This window comes from Pezoporus occidentalis, unplaced genomic scaffold, assembly GCF_034315485.1.
Source record: "Pezoporus occidentalis ecotype Australia unplaced genomic scaffold, CSIRO_AGI_Poc_V1 ctg280, whole genome shotgun sequence".
NCBI lineage: Eukaryota > Metazoa > Chordata > Aves > Psittaciformes > Psittacidae > Pezoporus > Pezoporus occidentalis.
The window spans coordinates 264,363-283,545 of record NW_026914719.1 but is presented as its reverse complement, the minus strand read 5'-3'; the positions used below and the strand labels follow the sequence as shown (position 1 = coordinate 283,545).

Below are 19,183 nucleotides of genomic sequence, written 5' to 3'. Positions count from 1 at the left end.
CATGAGCCCATGGACAGGACCTGCTCCCTCCAGGACACGACTAGGGAGCGGAGAGCAGGAGAAGGGGCGGGGAGGGGAAGGGAGAGATGCCCGGAGGGCTGCGGGATGCTCCCGAGTTAGACCTGGGACCCGGGTGCTAACGAGAGAGGATGTCAACGACATCACGGCGGATCCCACAGGCCTCCGAGAAGATGCTGCGATGGGAGCCCGAACTGCCAGGAGCTGCGCGGGCTGCTCTGGGGAGGCGCGCACCAGCGCAGCCGCCGTTACCGCTGCTATCCCCCAGTGCGCCTCCCAACGCACCCCATCAGCACCCATCACACGCACGCCCGGCCCCATTCACACCCTCCCGGCCCTGACCCGCCTCCCGGGGCGGCCCCTTTCCTTCCCCTTCCCTTTCCGTTCCGCTCCGTTCCCGTTCCGCGCTGCCTGCCGGGACGCGTAGTCCCGCGGCCTCGCACCGCTCCCGCTCGCAGCAGGTCCGGTCCCAGTCCGCTCCGCGCTCCCTCCGCTCCGCTCCGCTCTTCCCCCGCTCCGCTCCGCCCCGCCCCGCCTGTTGCGCTGCTCCCGGCCCCTCTCCCGGTCCCGCTCCGCCTGTTGTTGCTCCCGGCCCCGCTCCGCCTGTTGTTGCTCCCGGCCCCGCTCCGCCTGTTGTTGCTCCCGGCCCCGCTCCGCCTGTTGCTCCACAATCCCATCACCGTTCCGCGTTCGGTCCCGTGGGGAGCCGGGTGGGGGAAGCGTCCCCGGGGGTATTACCGGTAATACCGGCGGGTACCGCTCGGCGTGGGGACGAGATGAGCCGCCCGGTGACCCGCCGGGGCAGGCAGAGCCCGGCTGCCCGCACCCGTCACCCTGGAGCCCCGGGTTACTTTCCTGAGGCTTCTAAGCGGGCAGCGCTGGGGCTGCTCCGGGAGCTGCAGGGTCCTCCCGGGGCTTGGGGTGTCCGAAAGTGTCCATGGGCTCCCCAAGCGCGGGGGGGGGGGGGGTCCCGTGCCCGTGCCAAGCAGATTCACTTTGAAACTGGAGTTAAAGTTCCAGGGCTTGAGCCCTGAACCCCGTCCCTGACTCTCTGGTGTCCTCGAGCGTGGGATGCAGGAGTCACCCATCTTGTTCGGGTGCATGGGTCCCTGTTTAGGGGCAGGTTGGGGTTTGGGATGGCCTTTGCAGGTGGGAGAGGAGGGGACGGCCTGGGCCAGGCTGGAGCACCCCGGGCGCTCCTTTATCCCAGCCTGGCTCCCCAGATCTGCGCCGTTTCCTGTGCCAGCTCCCCGGGGCTGTCACCCCAACCTCGTCCCTACAGGACCCCCTCTGTCCTGGCGAGCAATGGAGGGAGATTCCACCCTGCAGCTCCATGTCTTTGACCTCAACTGCTGGTGAGTCCAGGGGCACGCTGGGGTGGGGATAGGGACATCTGCACCGGTAGATGGGTCCCAATCTTTGTGTCCCCTTTGTTTCAGGCTCACACTGCTCTCCCAGCCCGACGCTTGTCAGGGTTGTGCTCCCTTCCCCTCTGTGCCTGCTCCTCCCGGAAAAATGCCCCCCTTCATCCCCCAACCAGGGATGAGCTGCCTTGATCCTGCGGGCAGGAAAAGCTGTCCCCAGTGAGCCTCCTTGTGCATCCCTCTTGTCCCCATGTTCCCCAGTGGCCCTTGCCCCCTCCCCTCCCCTCTCCGTCTGCCTCCTGCCCATTGCAGTACTGGAGCCCTCACTCCCTCATTTCAGGTGCTGGCAGCCCACATCACCCCCTGTCCCCCCGTGTCCCCCCCCAAGCTGTGACCACCCCTTCTCTCCATCAGGGCCATCCGCTACCTGAGCAAACGGCGGCAGGAGCGCGTGCGGCTCATCGGGGACGTGCTGCGCCAGGAGCGCTTCGACCTGGTCCTTCTCCAGGAGGTGAGGGCAGCCCGTGAGCTGAATGCGCCTGTTGTCAGCCCCGCGCTGTGACACGAGTTGCGCCCGTTCTCAGCCTGAAACGAATGTGCCCCTTCTCAGCCCATCCTGCTGTTCTCCAGGTGTGGAGTGAGCAGGACTACAGTGAGCTGAAGGCGAAGCTGGGAGGCTGCTACCCCTTCTCCCATTACTTCCGGAGGTGAGAGGGGCCAAGCTCAGGGCTGCCCGTGGGGCTGTGACACGTCCTTGGTGTTTGCAGCATGGAGACACCAGTGCAGGTGCTGTAGGTCACCTCTGTCCCCATGTGGAGAGCGGGGTGCTCACGGGAGCACAGTGGTACCCTGGAGTCTGAGGAGCCCCTTGGCTTCGGGCTGGCAGGAGGTGGTGGTGGGGGCACCATATACTTGTGGTTAAGCCAACCATATACTGGGCTGCACCAAAACAAGTTTAACCATCAGGGCGAGGGATGTGATCCTGCCCTTCTGCTCTGCTCTCATGAGACCGCACTTGCAGCACTGTGTGCAGTGCCAGTGTCCCCAACATAAGAAGGACATGGAGCTGTTTGAGCAAGTCCAGAGGAGGCCACAAGGATGCTCAGGGGCTGGAGCACCTCCTGTACAGAGCCAGGCTGAGAACACTGGGGCTGTTCAGGATGGAGAAGAGAAGCTGCAGGGAGACCTCAGAGCAGCTTCCAGTGTCTGAAGGGGGCTACAAGGACGCTGGAGAGGGAATCTTCATCAGGGACTGCAGTGATAGGACAAGGGGTGATGGGTTCAGACTGAAACAAAGGAAGTTCAGGTTGGATCTAAGGCAGAAGCTCTTCCCTGTGAGGGTGCTGAGGCGCTGGCACAGGGTGCCCAGAGAAGCTGTGGCTGCCCCATCCCTGGCAGTGTTCAAGGCCAGGTTGGACACAGGGGCTTGGAGCAAGCTGCTCTAGTGGAAGGGATCCCTGCCCATGGCAGGGGTTGGGGCTGGAGGAGCTTTAAGGTCCCTTCAATCCAAACCAGGCTGGGGTTCTGTGTCTACACTTCTCACTGTGCTTTTTCCCCCCTGTAGTGGGGTGATCGGCAGCGGCCTCTGCGTCTTCTCCAGGTTCACCATCCTGGACACCCTCCTCTACCAGTACTCACTGAATGGGTACCCCTACATGGTGAGTGGGCTGGGGGACATGTGGCGTCACGGTTCCTGGCCCCATGGAGCCTCGCCAGCCCCCCAACCTGTGCCGCTTCCCCTCTGGCAGCTCCAGCACGGGGACTGGTTCTGCGGCAAGTCCGTCGGCCTTGTCATCATTAAGATCTCTGGGATCATCTTCAATGTCTATGTCACCCATGTGAGTGCCCTGGGGAAGGACCTGGCACTGGGGGGACAATGGGGAAGAGGGGGATGAGTGGCTGTACCCCCCCTTTGCTGTCCCCTTGCTTTAACCACTGCTCTGCACCGTATCTCATGGGACTGTGTACTGATGTAATGAAATACTGCTTTGGAGAGGGGCAGAGACCCCTAACCTGGCTGAGCATCCCAGGCTGTCCCCAGGGGGGTGAGATGAAGACAGAGGGATTATCCAGACCCCAAAGGGACCATCTAGAGGGGCTGGGTAGGTGTGCAGGGAGCCAAGGAGCAAGGAAGGTGCCAGCATGGGGGTCATGGCCACTTTGCCCCCCACCCTCACCAGCTACATGCGGAATACTGCCGGGAGAAGGACGCCTACCTGCCCCACCGCCTGGTGCAGGCCTGGGAGCTGGCCCAGTTCATCCGGTGAGCAGCTGTGGGGTGTCCCAGTCCCACGGGGTTCCCCATTGCAGGTCCCTGGGCTGTGTGTGGTCACGCCTGTGTCTGGGGCTTGCACTGCAGAGAGCTTCCATTTGCATCAAGTCCCAGTCAGGAGTAAGGCTGGGGAACGCTGGGGAGGGCCCCAGTCACCCCAGTCCGGTGTGGGGCAGGGGTTTAGCTGTCTCCATCCCCACAGACACACCTCAAAGGCAGCTGACGTGGTGCTGCTGGGGGGAGACCTGAACATGCACCCTGAGGACGTGGGCATCCGGCTGCTGCGTGGCTGGACGGGGCTGCAGGATGCCTTTGCTGAGGCCAAGCACTTTGAGGTGAGCAGCAGGGGGGGAAGCAGGGTCCTGGGGTGCACTGAGAGCCACCCACCCACCCAAGTGCTTCATCTCAGGGCTGTAAGGATGGCTGCACCCTCATCCCCAACAACTGTTTCACTATCAAGACAGAGCTGCTGCCCTTCCCGCTCGGCATTCGCATTGACTACATCCTCTACAAGGTAATGGGGGTCCCTTGGCCATCAGTTGGGACTAGCAGGGGGGAGAAAGCATCATGACCCCCCTATCAACTCACCCAGGCTATCTCCAGCTTCATGGTAAAGTGTGAAGAGCTGAAGACCACGACGGGGTCAGCTCCAGGCAGGGACATCCCCTTCTCAGACCATGAAGCTGTGATGGCAACGCTGCACATCAGGAGGCATCGAGGGGCTGCGAGTGCCACCCTCAGCACAGCTGGTAAGGTGGGGGTGCTGCCAGGGTCCTCCATGTGCTGTGGAATAGGGGCTGGTGGATGGGCTGATGGAGCTGGATGAAGCGGCCAGAGGAGGCCACGAGGATGCTCAGGGGCTGGAGCACCTCCTGTATGGAGCCAGGCTGAGAACACTGGGGCTGTTCAGTCTGGAGAAGAGAAGCTGGGTGGAGACCTCAGAGCAGCTTCCAGTGTCTGAAGGGGGCTACAAGGATGCTGAGGAGGGACTCTTCATCAGGGACTGCAGTGATAGGACAAGGGGTGATGGGTTCAAACTGAAACAGGGGAAGTTCAGGTTGGATCTTAGGCAGAAGCTCTTCCCTGTGAGGGTGCTGAGGCGCTGGCACAGGGTGCCCAGAGAAGCTGTGGCTGCCCCATCCCTGGCAGTGTTCAAGGCCAGGTTGGACACAGGGGCTTGGAGCAAGCTGCTCTAGTGGAAGGGGTCCCTGCCTGTGGCAGGGTCCTTTCGAACCCAACTCAATCTGGGATTCTATAATTTGGATGGCGTTTTGGACAATGTTTCCCCTTGCTTAGGGCATCCCTTGGGGTGCCTGCATGGGCAGGCAGAGCAGAGCAGTGGGAGAAAAAGGGCTATTGGGGGGGTAAAGGGCAATGGGGGATATAGGAGGGTCCTATGCTGCTGAGCCACCCCTGTCCCCCGCAGTGCCGGCACTGGTGGACGTGGTGACGGAGGCACGGACAGAGGTTGGCGTGGGGCTGCGGGCAGCGCAGCGGCAGCGCTACTCCACGGGCAGGCTGGCGGTGCTGGCATTGCTGCTGCTGCTGCTGCAGGCAGCAGCCGTGCTGGGCACGCTGGCGGGGCTGGGCGGGCAGCCCTTCCCCAAGCTCTCCTTCTCCCTGCTGGCCTTCCTCGCCGTTGGCATCCTCCTCCTCGCCACTGGCCTCCACCTCTTCCACACCATCGAGGTGAAGATGCTGCAGGGCACCGAGGAGCAGATGCGGATGGCGCTGCGGGTGCTGCAGGAGCGGGCCAGCGATGGCTGAGTTGATGCTGTGGATGTCCCACGTTGGCCCCACAGCCCCATCCTGGCCTCTTTCGGTCCCTTTTTGTAGCTGACTTCTGATTTTAGGTGAGCAGCGCTGTGGCCGGATCGGTGGCACGGGTTCACAGCCACCTCTCTGGGTGAAATTCAGGTTTTTGGGGGCAGATTCATCATGTTGGCCCCCATGGGAACCCGGGGGGTGGCAGGTTTTAATTGCTTTTTTAACACAGCCTTGTTACCTGGAGGGATCCACCAGCGTGGCCGAGAGGCTCCAGAGGCTCGGCCTGGGGTGGCCTCAGGGGCTCCTGGTGAAAGCTGGTGCCTGCTCCAGCAACCAGATTTGACTCGGGTAGAAATAAAGGTGACGTTTTAGCCCTTGGTGTTGGGCTGGGGAGGCTTTATTCAAAGGAAGGGAGAGGGTGCAGCAGGATTGTAGGGCTGGTGCAGACACAAAGCAGACAGCAGGGTGTGGGGAGGCAGGATGAGGAATGGAGAGGGGGGTGTATTGCTAACAGAGGAGCCCGCGCCCAGGACCTCCATGCTCGGCATAGCTGGTGCTTAAGCACTGTCTGGCCGTGGAGGCCGCCCCACAACAACCGTGGCATTGCCAAGCAGGAGAAACCCCAAAGGGACAAGGAGGACACAGGCCTCAGCCTCGTGGCCCTGAGCACAATCCCTTCTGGGAGCTGCTGGACAAACAGCCCCTTCCCCAGCCCTGGGGCATCACGGGGTGGGGAGGGTCTGACTGGTTTCCAGCAGTTGCTGGGGACAGCATGGATGTGGCACTCAAAAGCAGCGATGCAGAGTGGTGGGGTCAGCCCCGTCTGTCCCTGGCTCCACTTGCAGAGCCAGATGTCCCTGGAAGAGCTGGATGTCCAGTGTGGGACGGATGTCCTGGGTTAGGATGGATGTCCCAGGGTGGGATGGATATGCTGGATTAGGATGCATGTCCTCAGCACGGATGGGTGCCCCAGGGTGTCTCCCAAGGGCTACTCCTGACACTGCCTCTCGACATTTGGCATCTCCACTGCGACCTCCCTGTTGTGGCCATGGTCACACCTCCAGTGCCCAGAGCTGGACAGGTTGTGATGAGCCAGCTCTGTCCCACCAAGAACGTGTCCTGAGGCAGGTTCAGCTCGAGCACGAGGGGCTCTGCTGACAAAGCACTTTCCACGTCCCAGCCAAGCCGCTGGGCAGCATCCTCTGGAAGAGCTGATGGCTGCATGACCTCCTGCACTGAGACCCTGCTTCCATGCAGGGCTGCTTCCTCCTGTAGCAAACCCCAGGCAGAGCCACCACAGTCCCTGTGTCCTGTAGCCTCCCGCACATCTTGTTCTCAAGCAAGCTCAAGGCAAAGGCAATCCAGCCAAGCGTGGGGAAACCCTCTCTGCACCCCAAAGCCAGGGTGCTCCCCGGTGTCTCCCTACACAGGTATCCACCAATGGGTCCGGCCTCTCCATGGCAGCTTTGGCAAGCAGGGAGCTGGATTCACCACAGCACCTCAGGCATCACCTCCAGAGGTGATGCTCAGCCACGCTGGGGGGACACCTCTTGTCCCCCCCGGGAGGAACCGGTGTGTCCCGAGGCCACAGGAATCAGGGCTGCAGCTCACTGAGCCGCTTCTCCTCCTGGATGTGGATGAGGACGTTGCGCTTGTTCACCACGTCCAGCAGCTGCACCAGGATCTCCTGCTCGGCTGCGCGATCCTCAGGGGTCTTCAGGGATTCTATGAGAGCAGGAGGCTGGAGCAGGGCTAGGGGGGGCACAGCCCCATCCTGCTCCCCCCACCAGGCACAGGAACCCCACAGCTCACCCTTCTTGTTCATGTAGGCCCGGAGCTTCTGGTCAAGCTGGCACTGCTGCTCCTCCAGCTTCAGCTCCTGCACGCTGCAGGGAGGGAAGGGGGATGCTGGGCTCAGGGGGCTCGGGTGAGCTGAGCCCCCCATGCCAACCCGGAGCATCCTCCCCAAGCCTTACGCGATCATGAGGTCTGACTCCTCAGACATCAGGCTGTTCTTCTTCTGGACCAGGTACAGCAGCTGGTTCATCCACTGCGTCTTCTGGTCGGCCGGGGTGCCTGTGGGGCAGGGAGGTTGTGAGTGGGGCGCAGACCTCCTCGTTATGGTGGTCGTGGTGCCCCATCCACCCTAGCTTTACCACCCTCATCCCGGAGTAACTTTTCGAGCTTGATGCCCTGCTGCTCCAGCTCCCGGAATGTCACCTCGATCTCCTCCAGCCGCCTCTGGATGGCCTGCAAAGCGAGGGCAGTAATCACCCATGGGCGGGCATCCATGGGATGGAGGGGATGGGGACCCGGCTCTGCCCCATGGGTCCCCATGGCGCTACCTGGGCTTTGCAGAACCTCTTCATCTGGGCTTCCCTGTCCCGGCGGGTCAGGGTGCGCTTCCAGGTGGGGTATTTCTCCTCTTCCCCCAGGTCCAGGCCCTGTGAGGGACAGTGGCATGGGCAGGGGTCAGTCATTGCCCCAGCAGCTGTGTCAGAGCCTGACCCAATGGCTCTGTGAGAGAAGGTGCCAGCAAGAGCCCCAACACTGCCTGGGCTGCTGTGGCCACTGCTATTAGGGAAAGCACTCACCGACTCCACCCTGATGCCAAGGTTCGTGCCTTCCTCCTCCTCCTCCTCTTCCTCCTCACTCTCACTCTCCTCCAAAACTGCCCCAAGAAAAGAACCGTTTTGGACCATTTTGGAGTAGTGGAGGGACCCAGAGCTCTGCTCAGAGACTCCAGCTTGTAGCCACCTACCTTCCTCCATGGCCATTTCCTCCTCCTCCTCCTCCTCCTCCTCCTCCCAGGCATCTTGTCCTGGCCACTGAGCAGGGAGGGCCTCAGGTGCTGCTTGGAGCCACAGACGAGCTGGCTTCGGTGGTGGCTCAGGCTCTGCTTCACTGGTGAGGTTCAGCGTGGACAGCTTGAGCTTCTCCAGTGGTGTGAGGACGATCTTCCTCCTGCTGCCACCCTCCTCACCCTCCTCTGCCACCCGTCTGGGCTCCGCGCTGGGACCCTCATCCTCTCTCGCATCCTGCTTGGGCTGTGCCAGCAGCTGCTCCTGCTGCTCCATGTCACCAGCATCATCCACAGCGTCCTCCACTGCCCCTCGCTCTTCCTCTAGCCGTGGCGTTGCTGGTGGGGGCTGCAGGGGACCTGGTGGTACGCCGTCCTTGGGGGACACACATGGGCTCCCAGCATCCGAGGCCATGCAAGCAGCATCCTACAGCAGAGGGGTCGTGCAGCACAGGAGCATCCCCCTCCACCCCCCTCCACCTTCCCCCTTTTCCATGGGGGTTTACAGCAACTTACCCCGTCAGGCAGCACCGGGGGCTCATCCTGGGCCGGATCCATGCCGGCTGGATTGGGGTAATGAAGCGAGCAGTAAAAATGACCTGGAGGGGGGGGAACCCCAAACCCATGCGGTGACCTGGCTGCTGGAGAAGCCTTCCCCTGAGCATCCCCTCTCCGCCGCCCCCTCACCGTGCTGCTCATCGCAGGCGTAGTCGCCCAGGCGCAGGGTGGCCCCGCACTGCCGGCACTGGAAGCACCCGCGGTGGAAGAAGCGTCCCTCGGCGCTGGCTCGCTCCAGGATGTAGACGCGGCGGCCGCAGAAGTAGCAGGCGTCGCTGCTGTCCCCGCGGGCGGCCGCTGGCTGCGGGCACACAGGACAGGCTGCGGGGGCACTGGGGGTGCTGGCGCCCACCCTGCCCCCCGGCTCTGCCCGCAGCCTAGAGGGGTTTGGGGGGGGTTCTCCGCCTGGTGCTCAGGTTTGCTGGCACCAGCAAGGGAGTGGCAAAGACTTGGCTCTGGAAAACCAGTTGGGTCAGGAAACAGGCAGGGAGGAGCCGGGAGCATGTGGGTGTTCGCTTGCACAGCTCCAGTCCCAGCCCTTGGCTCAGCCCCACCGGTGCTCCCCCAAGCGCCCACCCAACCTAAAGCTGGATCCCCCCACCACAAGGACCAACCTGTCCTGGGTCCATGGCGGTGGTTTGTGGCGGCTCATGGGCATCATCCAGCATGTCTCCATCCAGCCCTGTGTCCAGCTAGAGCAACCCAAGGGAGGATCAGTCCACACTGCTCCCCAGGACCACTGTGCCCTGAGGCACAGCATCCCTCTGCTGACCCACCTCAGCATCCCTGCGGCTCCTCTTGGCCTCAGCATCCTTCTGGGCACTGTCCTGCAAACAGGATAGCTAGGATGGGGAAGGGGGCATGGTTTTGGGGTGTCACAAGGGTCTGGATGGGGATCCCTCACCTGGCCACGCTTGTGTGTCAGGCTCCGGCTCTTCTGCTGCTTGCTGAGGAAGAGGATGGCTCCTCGTGTACCAAGTGGAAACAGCGACTTCTTGGTGACCTCCTCTGCCTCTGCACAGAGGGGACACAGCCATGGGACCCACCTTACAAAGCAAGGGCACCCAGAGAGCCCCAGTGGGGCATCAGGACAGGATAAATCACCCCAAAATTCATACCTGGAGAGGTCTTGAAAGCTTCATAGAACTGGCTGAGGTAGGTGATGAGCCCCAGGCGGTCGGGCTCTGCCATGGTGGCCATCTCAATGCTGGAGAGGACAGGCTGGATGCCCAGCTCCTGTTCTGCCACGTCCAGCATCATCTGGTGGTTCCGGATGGGATCCCGGGGGTCCACAGACTCAAAGTGCCTGCAGGGAGACACGGGTGGCATCAGGGTGTGCTCTGCAGCTTGGGGGGTACCCGGTGGGGGTCCCAACACTCACACCAGGTCGGGGCGGAAGCGGTGGATGAGGGCGCAGAGGGCCAAGCCGCTGGTCCAGGAGGTGGTGAAGTTGGTCACCTCCACGCCGCGGTACCCGGCCGTGCTGGCCTGGCACCAGCTCAGCAGGTCTTCATAGGCACCTCTGGAGACCACTGGGGAGGCAGCACACGTATCCCCACCCCAAAGAGGCAGGGGGCACCCCCATCCCGCTCCGCAATCCAGCATCAGTGCTTTAGTGGGGAAGGGGTCCCATGGGAGTGACACAAGATGCCCGCCATGCAACAACCCCCCCCCCCCCAAGGCTCAATAAATGGGTTGACAAAGCATCTGTCAGTATTTCTTAGCTCAACACCAGTGCAGGCCAGAAGGAGACAACAACCTCCCCCCTGAACAGCAGCTGCGGCTGTGTCCCCACAGGGCACATGGGCAGGGGGAATGGAAACCAGCAGTGCCACCGGGATGGAAACGCAGCTGGTGCTGGCAGGAGCGTGGTGGGCAGGTGGACATGAGCCAGGGAAAAGAAGGATGGGGAGGAAAATCAGGACAGGAGCTGCTCTGGCTTGGGCTGCTGGGAGGAATGGGGGGTCCTGGCACTGGGGGGGCCGGGGCAGGACCAGCTGCTCCTACCAGTGCTGAGTCTGTTGTCACTCTTCCTCTTGTGGTCCACCTCCACCGTGCCCACGAGGTAGAGGTCCCGGACCTGCAGATGGGGACACACCAGTGGTGGGTCACTACCTGCACAGAGCCAGTGGCACCTTGCAGAGAGCTGAGTCCAGCAAGGGGACACCTAAACACCCCAAACTCCCCAGAACCACCTGCATCCACAATGTGCAATGCATTAAATGCACTGGGGACCACCACCTTCAGCTCCACACCCTTCTGGGACAGGAGACCGTGCAAGTTGGTGTCACCCTGACCACTGGGGAGGCGGGGCTGGGTGGCTGCCCCATGGCAGGACCTGGGCTGGGTACCTGGTTGGCTTTGATGGCCTGCAGGTTGATGTTGGGGTAGCGTGTGGCCGGGTCGATGCTGTACTGGCTGATGTTCTTGTTGGTGTTGTCCGGGGAGGTCTGGGAGAGGTGCTGGTAGATGCTCTCCCTGGGTGGAAGGGGCAGGGCTGGGGTCAGTGCTCATCCCCACCCGCTGCAGGTCCAGCCCAACAGGATGGGGACATTCACCTCTCAGCCAGCACCTCCAGTGGGGGGGTCCCGGCTGCCCATCGCCGCACCATCCATGCCGCATCGAAGGCGGCAAGGAAGCCCCGGGCCACGCCGGTGCCCAGTGGCCAGAAAGGCTGTGAAGGGAAAGGCAGAGATGGAGCTGGAGCAGCACGGCCGGTCGGGACGGTTGGGAAGAGACTGGGAGCTGCCAGGCTTGGCTGGGGATGAAAGCAGGGAGAGGCAGAACGCACAGCGAGGATGGTGTCCGTGCCCTCCCCAGCCAGTGCGGCTGCGTCTGGGGAGGAGTTGGGCTGCTCCTCCACCCTGAACCCACCCCAGATCCCTGGTGGGGCCGGGAAGGTGTAACCCCACCAGAGCATCCTGATACTGGGACTTGGGGAAGGGCAGATGGGGCAAGAAGTACTTAGGGATGGGGAATATATTACAACCAACACATCTTGCAGGGAAAAGGGAAACTGAGGGACATGGTGCTGCAAGGAGGACCCTCACCTCCACCAAGCAGTCGCCCACCAGCCCAAGGAGCAGGCGGACCCCGTTGTGCTCCCGCACCAGCGCCGCGTTCTCTGAGCGTGTCATGCAGGTGAAATCAAACATGTCAACATCCGGCAGGCCCCGGTGGTTGAGGGCAAACTCCAGCTGGGGAAGGCAGTAGTTGGTGGAGAAGTTGGCAGCTTCTTTGGCATAGCTGAGGAGGGCGTCCCGGCTCACGTTCTCCGGGGAGAGGAGGCTCTCGATGTCCGCTTTGTCCTGCGAGGATGGGGTGAAGCTGGCTGGGATGTGGGAGGTGGCGTCTGCCCCCCAGCCTGAGTGCAGCCCGTTCTAGGGTGATGCTCTGCCACTGAGCCTGGGGTTGTGAGCCCTACAGAAGGATTCTTCCCCTGGCACAGGCTGCCAAAGCCCTCAGCATCCCAGGGGTGCGGGGTCAAACCAGCACCCATGATCTGCATCCTACCCTCCATTGCTATGGGAGCCCAGGGCTGGATCCTGCCCTTCTCACCTGGAGGATGACCCCCTTCTTGAGCAGGCTCTGCTTCTTGGCCGTCATGACAAAATAGTGAGTGTCATCCTTGTAGTAGACGATATTTTCCAGGTCGATGCCTGGGAATGAGGAAGGACCTTTGCTGAGCCATGGGACAGAGCCACAGGGAGCCCCCACACTGAGCTCAGCCACTAAATGTCCCCTGCTATGAAGTACCATGCAGGGACACGCATCCAGGGGACACAATCACAGAATCAACTAGGTTGGAAAAGACCTTTAAGACATCCCAGGGCTGAGCCTCCAATTGCACCAGGAGGGGACAGGGACCCCCGGCACCCCCCATGCCGGGGCTGGGACCACGGACCTGTTTTGTTGTAGAGGTTTTGGAAGAACTTCTGGTTGTAGATTCGGGCCACGCCGCTGATCTCGGCCACCTCCACCTCGGCCCGGCTGTGGCGGTTGATGAAGTTGGTGGTGATGCCAATGGCCAGCTTGCCCCTCATCTCCTTCCGCTTGAACCCTGCGGGATAGGATTGATGTGAGCCCCCACCCGAGCCCCCTGTACCAATCCCATGGGTGCAGGGACCCGCTGCTGTCACCTTCAGGGACAAATTTGCCTCCACCGGCTGAGATGAGGACGTCGAACTCGTAGTGGCTGAGGGGAGAGGAGCTGGGCTGCAGCACAGCGCGCCAGCCTGCGGGGAGAGCGGCCGTCACGAGTGTGCTGCCTCTCAACTGGGACGTGCTCCAGGGCAAGGGGGAGAGGGTTGCATCTCATCCCCCTGCAAAAAGGCACGTCCTGGACTAGCAGAGGGCTGGGGGGGGCGCTCAGAGCAGCCACCCACATCCCTGTCCTTGTCCCCAGAGATGCCACAGTGATACCTTACCCTGTCCACCCGCTTTGCCCACTGGGGGGATGAGACCGTTGAACTGCACGTTGATGTGCACCTCCACCCCCAGGAGCAGAGCCACCTTCAGCAGGATCAGCTGGAGCTGCCGGATACCTGGGATGGGAGCAGGGACACTCAGGGCTGCACCCCTGGTCCTTGTGGGGACAGCGGGGGGACATGGAGGGTGCAGAGCTTGGCTCCCCCTTAAAGACTCACTGATGTGGTCCAGTGTGCCGGTGCAGAAGTGTCCATAGAACTTCTTGGCGCCCAGCGCCCGCAGGTCGTGGATGGTGAAGGGCCAGAGGTGCAGGACGTTGTTGCGGGAGAAGGAATCCCGCTTCTCCAGCAGCACCACGCGGGCACCCAGCAGGGCCAGCTCGATGGCCACCCGCAGCCCACAGGGGCCGGCCCCCACCACCAGGCACTGCCAAGGGGATGGGTGGTGTGAAGGGGACGGGCACCCCACAGACAGCAGGAGTATGGCAGCGTCTCCCTCCTTCCCCAGGCCAGGATCTGGCTCTCTCAGGTAGTCCCCTTGTCCCCTGGGCTGCATGCACTGCTTTCTCTCTGCAAAATGGGGGGTCCTGTGGGGAGCCCCTCTCTTCTCTGGCTGACTGAACCTTGCCTTTACCCGGGGCAGCAATTCATAGTGCTCAGTGAGATAAAGCACAGCCCAGAATGGGCAGATTTCACCAGCAACAGGCTCAAAACCAGGACTCGGGTTCCATCTCCTGCATAAGGCTGGGGGGATGGTGGGGCACCAGCACTGGCGACAAAAGCCATCAGCTCTTGGACAGAAATAGGATGCCCAAGCCCCAGGGAAGCTCCTGTCCTCCAAAAAGGGCTTGGCAGGTCCCTTTGCCCCTTCGCAGCCTCCCATGAGGTGTCCCCAGTGAGGAGCAGCCAGGAGGAGGAAGGACGCTGCTGGCTGGGTGGCACTGAGGTGACATCATGCCATGGGGAGAGGAGCGGTGCTAATTAACACCCTGTCCCATTAAACCCCATCAACCCCATGCCGCATCCTCCCGGGGTGGGGGCCAGGGTGCCCCAAGTGGTGCTCTCACCCTGATGACAAGGACACAGAGCAAGGAGGGACCCAAACCCTGCACTCCATATGCCCGGTACCTTGGTGCTGGCACAGGCTGTGCCCTGGTCGTAGTCCTTGTGCCCAGCTTTCTTATCCAGCTTGCTCCACAGGGCCTTGGCACTCCAGTAGTTGAGGGCAGCCTTGAGGCCATGGTAGAGCTGCAGCCCGCTGCCCTGCAGCCCCAGCTCCTGGCACAGCTCCCTGAAGCAGCCCAGCACCTCCCGGCACTCCCCGGCACGCAGGAACCTCTCGAAGATGCCGTGGGCTGGGTTGGCCGGAGCATTCATCCTGCTTCACCCTGCAGCCTGGCGAGGGGCAGCAGAGGTAAGCAGGGAGGGGACCCTCCTGGACCCTCATCCTCAAACCCACCCCAGTCCCATACCTGGTCTGGATGCGAGGTTTCCCACCCGGGGGTGCTCTTGGGCGGCTCTTCCTGGCAGCGGGTGTTGAAGTGTCCCCTGGGTGCTGCACCCAGCGAGCCACGGTGTCACCCTGGGCAGTGACGTCAGGGGAGGGGACGGCTGCGGTGGCAGCAAGCGGCTTCCTCCATACAGTGTGTGCCTGCAGCGGAGCGAGGTGCTTTGGAACAAACCCACCGCTTCCTTCCTCTTCACCTTCAGCCTCACCAGGGGAGGGACTGGGAGCTGGGTCCTGGGTGCTGGGACAAACCAAACGCAGGCAGACCCAGCGCTGGGGAGCAGGACTGGACCCATCCCACCAGCCTGGCTTTTTGCAACCGGAGCGGGGTGACTTTTCCCCCCATCTCTGCCTCTGCCACCCCTGGAGCAGGGCAGAAGCAGAGGAGCACAGAGGAAGTATCAGTGGGGAAACCCCAAAACCCAAACCAGCATATGAACGGCTGCCAGGGAACCTGCAGGAGGAGAGGTGCAGTGCACTCCCCATGGGTACCCCAAACCCCCTGCATCCCAGGGAGATGCACTCCTGGCATCTCTCCTGCAACCAGCACTGCCTGCATCCCTATCCCACTCCTGTCACTGTCCCCTCAGCACCGTCCCATGCCATCCTCTATTTGCCACCCCAAGCACAAAGCACACAGCTTTGCCTTGGCCCTTGTTGCCAAGCCCCAGGGCTGGGAAAACCTCCCCCAGCCCCACAGATCTGTGGCGCTGCCAAGGAGGAACTGGTGGAAGCCTTGGGAAGCGGGAACACTCCCACCTTTGAACCATTGCTCTTTGCCCTCTCCCGCTGGTGTTACTGGCAGGAATGAGGTGGCACCCTGAAGGATGCCAGAGAGGGAATGAGGCAGCATCTGAGCCCGGCTGCTCTCGGTGGGGTGGGGGAATGGAGGGGCTTAAGCCTGGGCTTCAATTTAGGCTGGAAAGGCCAAATTCTAGACGGGTTTCAAGTTTGGTCTCACTCCACAGCTTCCCTATGCCTGCAGGCGCTTTGCAAAGCACTTCTGCAGGTCACCTTCCCTCACAGGCAGGAAATCCGGGCACTTTAACCTCTTCCTTCCTGGGCAGACACATGGACAAAGCATCCAGCCGGCACGGAGCAGGAGCTGGCACCCTCTGCTCGGTCCCCAGACCAGCAGCATGGGGACAGAGGACAGGACCGATGCGTTCCCAGCAGGGCGGTGAGACCCGGACCCAGATTCCTCCTCTTCCCCCGAGTGCTCCAGCCCTTCTGGCCACACCAGGGGCACAGACTGAGCCTGGGAAACTGAGGCAGTGCTGCAAACCTCACCCACCTCAAGGCCTCAGTTCCCACTGGACACGATGCCGGGGGCAGCACGCTTCCCAGGAAAGCTTTCCAGCCCCGGCGCTGGGCAGGGGAGCTCGGAGGAGGCAGAGCAACACTCCCGGTGTTACACCGAGTTTCCTACGGAAACGATGCTTGTGCTGGCACACATCCCCTTTGGTCGGCTCAACCCCCAGCGACTGTCAGCAAGGACAGAACCCCAGAACCGCCCCCCCCCCGGACACTCAGTTCCTGCAGGTTTGATGCAAACAAGCAGCTTTCAAGCCCCACAGGCCAGGGATGGTGCTGAGCCAGGCTGCCTCCGGCTCTGCTCTCCCCATGGATGCCCTCTGCATTTCTTCCCTTAAAACCGCTCCTGGAAGCTGGAGGGAGGAGCTGGGGGGGGGGGGGGGGGGTAGAATTGAGCCAGCCCTGACTCAGCTCATGTTGGCTCTGGTGGGGACATCACCCAGGAATGACGCATGTGGAGCGTCCCTGGAGCAGGACATCCCATCCTGCTTTGTAGGTCGGGGTCTCTGCTGTGTCCTTGCATGAAGAGAAGCAGTAGCCCCTTGGGAGATGGCCAGGGCGGGCTGCGCTGGGGGTGCTGGGCTGCAGGCGAGCTCATGTGTCTTCCAGGCACATGGAAATGGGGTGGGGAAGGACACGGCTCCATGCGGAGCTAATGAAAGCCGGGAGGATTTCCAGCCCCAGATGAGCCTCTGGGAGCTGGCTCCCAGCATGGACCGGGCTGCTCTGGGTTTGGGATCCAGCCTGGAGACCCCTGGACCCCTGCTGAGCCAGGCCGGGCCCCGGGAAGCCCTTCCAGCAATCTCAGGGAGGGCCCTAAGGGCTCCAGTTCTTGAAGGGAGGGGAAAATCCCTGTGAATCCTCTGGTTTGAGCCAGGGATGTGGGTGCATGGGCAGAGGCCCCCAGCACGGAGCTGCGGGGAGGAGAGTGGAGGAGAGGGGGACAAACCAGCCACCAGCAGTAGCAAGGGCAGAGCCTGGCAGCGGGGTCACGGTGGGGGAGCTCCCCCCCCCCCCCCCCCCCCGAAAGCACACGCCAAAATCCCCCCTTGGAGGTGCAGCCAGCAGCAGAAGTGAGCACTTCTTGGGGTATTTTGGTGTTCCCTTTGCAGGGGATTCACAAGCCACAGTCCAGCCACATCCCAAGGAGAGACAGAGACAGCACCTGGGGGGTGCATAAACTTGCCCACCACCAGCCCCATGGGGGGAGCTGCCTCTTGTAGCTGAGTTTTGGCACAAGAAGTCTGCCCAGGGCCAGGCTTTGCATCCCACATCTTTGTCATCCTCCTGCTTCTCCTTCACCCACAGCTCCTGTTGTCCCCATGGGGTCTTGGGGTTGGTACTATGGATTTGGCTACCCACATGTACTGGAGTCTTCATCCACCCCAGGCACAGGACTGTGTCTCCCAGGCTCAGCCCTGGGATGGGACCAGCCCTAAACCCCCTCTTAGGACTCACTCCCGAGGCCCTTGGAGCATCCCACTGGGCAGAGGGGTGAGATGTGGGAGAAGTGCTCAGCAAAACTCTTCCCACTCCATCCCACTACAGCACTGGGAGCACTGGCAGTACTGGGAGTGGAGACGAGGAGGAGGAGTGGGGGCTGCTCTCTTTTCCTTTTGTCCCGGGGACGAGAAGCAGCGAGAATGCGGCAGGGGGACCGCCGGAAGAGACTTCGGGGATGGGGAAGTGAAGACAAAGCACTTCCCCCCCCCCACCAGAGAGCATCCCTGCTCGGCATCCCGAGCATCCCACAGCACACGGGCACGGCGGGGCTGAGCATTTCCCTTGTGTTCCCCCCCCAAACCAGCACCCCAAAATCACCCCTTGGCTCTGGCACCCCCATCACCAGCCAAGTCCCGTGGGCAGAGGGGACCGGTGGGTGGGATGCTGCCCGCTTCCGAGCTGGGGGACACGGGGATGGGGAGACAGCAGAGCCCTGACACCCCCACGCAGGGATGCTCTGCGCATCGCCACTCCTCACTCACCTCCAGAGCCTGCCGGAAAGGGAAACTGAGGCACGGCCCGGGGGCAGCGCTCGGGGCTGCTTGCAGCGGCAGAAGCAAGCAGGAAACGGGCTCCGGCTCCGCAAGCGGCTGCGGGCTGGCCCGCCCCTCCCCTCCCCTCCCCTCCTCCTCCTCCTCTTCCCTCCCCCTTTCCCACCCTGTTTCCCCCCGCCGGCGGACCCGGGGGGACCCGGGCGTCTCGGCTGCTGCAGCGCGCTGCTGCTACCGGGGGGCTGGTGCTGGGGTGCTCCGGCTTTGCTGCTGCAGTTGGGGTACCACAGAGCTGGAGGCTGAACCCACATCACCCACCCGCGAGTGGTCCCCAAGCTGCTCTGGGAGGTTTGGAGCAGCTGGATGAGGAGATGCACAGCACAACCTCTGCCTTTTGATTGTTTGGGGGGGGGGGGGTCTTTTTGTTAGTTTTAGGGTGAGAAACTAGACTTTCATAAAGGAAATACAAAGATTCAGGCGAGCAAACCAAACCACTTCACTTTCTGCCCCGGCTCTGCGCTGTACTTCCCCCCCCTCCCCCCAGCCAAAAATAGAGACCAGGAGGGAGCTGTGGTACAGGGGGACCCGCTCGGTGACAGCCCCGCACCCCAACCAGTGGCCAGAACCACCACAGACCCCGGGGGAACTTTTGGGGTGATGGGGGGACCCGGGTGGGAATGGTCCCTGTAGGGTGAAGGTACCTTAGGGCAGAGGATGGAGCCGCTGCAGTCACTGAAGGTCACTCCTGGCCTGGTGCTTTGGGGTGGTTTTGGGTGCCGGTGTCCTCAGGGTGCTGCCGGACACTGGGCTCCGGTGACACACGGGGACAACCTGCCACGAGGCTGGGGATGGTGACTCAAGGGCACGGGGCGGGGGTTATGTCGCCGTGAGTCACCCGTGGCACCGCCGGTGGCTTCGGCCAGTGGGGCCACCCAGCGCAGCACCTCCATCCCTCCTTCCCATGGCCCCTCGGGCCTCTTCCCCCGGGTCCTGGTGCACAACACCCCCATACTCCTCCCCCCCAGCTCGGGAGGGGTGTTTCGAGCCCCCCGGCTCCCTGCAGAGCTGCTGGATGCGGAGCCCATCCATGCTCCGGAGCAGAAAGAGCCCGGGGCGGACGCGGAAACGGGCGGACGCGTCAAACCAGGCGGTTTTCCCAGAC

The 19,183-nt window shown here is 62.4% G+C and overlaps 2 protein-coding genes across 5 annotated transcripts; one reads left to right on the top strand and one right to left on the bottom strand.

Moving 5' to 3' along the window:
* Nucleotides 1-427: 427 nt before the first annotated feature.
* SMPD2 (sphingomyelin phosphodiesterase 2) lies at nt 428-5,800 on the top strand. 3 transcript variants are annotated; one of them, XM_062625572.1, is made up of 11 exons: nt 428-479; nt 1,265-1,373; nt 1,797-1,893; nt 2,013-2,089; nt 2,947-3,040; nt 3,131-3,220; nt 3,563-3,645; nt 3,857-3,989; nt 4,064-4,168; nt 4,247-4,403; nt 5,081-5,800. In XM_062625572.1, the coding sequence occupies exons 2-11, from the start codon at nt 1,324-1,326 to the stop codon at nt 5,419-5,421; spliced, it is 1,227 nt and encodes a 408-aa protein (XP_062481556.1). In that variant the 5' UTR covers nt 428-479; nt 1,265-1,323; the 3' UTR covers nt 5,422-5,800. The 3 variants fall into 3 exon arrangements, with proteins under 3 accessions (XP_062481556.1, XP_062481557.1, XP_062481554.1); XM_062625573.1 differs by lacking the exon at nt 428-479 and adding an exon at nt 697-985 and having other exon boundaries at nt 1,301-1,373; XM_062625570.1 differs by lacking the exon at nt 428-479 and having other exon boundaries at nt 1,022-1,373.
* Nucleotides 5,783-14,626, bottom strand: MICAL1 (microtubule associated monooxygenase, calponin and LIM domain containing 1). 2 transcript variants are annotated; one of them, XM_062625552.1, is made up of 24 exons: nt 14,335-14,626; nt 13,426-13,633; nt 13,207-13,323; nt 12,919-13,014; nt 12,684-12,839; nt 12,338-12,438; nt 11,830-12,087; nt 11,338-11,453; nt 11,131-11,257; nt 10,787-10,859; nt 10,161-10,311; nt 9,898-10,085; nt 9,684-9,793; nt 9,556-9,606; nt 9,394-9,471; nt 8,909-9,080; nt 8,738-8,820; nt 8,183-8,648; nt 8,016-8,092; nt 7,767-7,865; nt 7,578-7,671; nt 7,398-7,497; nt 7,234-7,307; nt 5,783-7,146 (listed from the first exon to the last, which is right to left on the bottom strand). In XM_062625552.1, exons 1-24 carry the CDS (start codon nt 14,581-14,583, stop codon nt 7,016-7,018), a joined length of 3,375 nt encoding a protein of 1,124 aa, XP_062481536.1. In that variant the 5' UTR covers nt 14,584-14,626; the 3' UTR covers nt 5,783-7,015. The 2 variants fall into 2 exon arrangements, with proteins under 2 accessions (XP_062481536.1, XP_062481537.1); XM_062625553.1 differs by having other exon boundaries at nt 7,581-7,671.
* Between the last annotated feature and the right edge of the window lie 4,557 nt (nt 14,627-19,183).

Bases quoted from the DNA above. Each gene is read 5' to 3' on its own strand.
- SMPD2 (XM_062625570.1), top strand. From the start codon at position 1,090: ATGCAGGAGTCACCCATCTTGTTCGGGTGCATGGGTCCCTGTTTAGGG. The intron at 3,990-4,063 runs GTGAGCAGCAGG...GCTTCATCTCAG, and splicing joins CTGAGGCCAAGCACTTTGAG to GGCTGTAAGGATGGCTGCAC. The intron at 4,169-4,246 runs GTAATGGGGGTC...CAACTCACCCAG, and splicing joins TTGACTACATCCTCTACAAG to GCTATCTCCAGCTTCATGGT.
- MICAL1 (XM_062625552.1), bottom strand. From the start codon at position 14,583: ATGAATGCTCCGGCCAACCCAGCCCACGGCATCTTCGAGAGGTTCCTG. The intron at 10,086-10,160 runs GTGAGTGTTGGG...GTCTCCCTGCAG, and splicing joins CGCTTCCGCCCCGACCTGGT to GCACTTTGAGTCTGTGGACC. The intron at 7,672-7,766 runs GTAGCGCCATGG...CTCGCTTTGCAG, and splicing joins AGAGGTTCTGCAAAGCCCAG to GCCATCCAGAGGCGGCTGGA.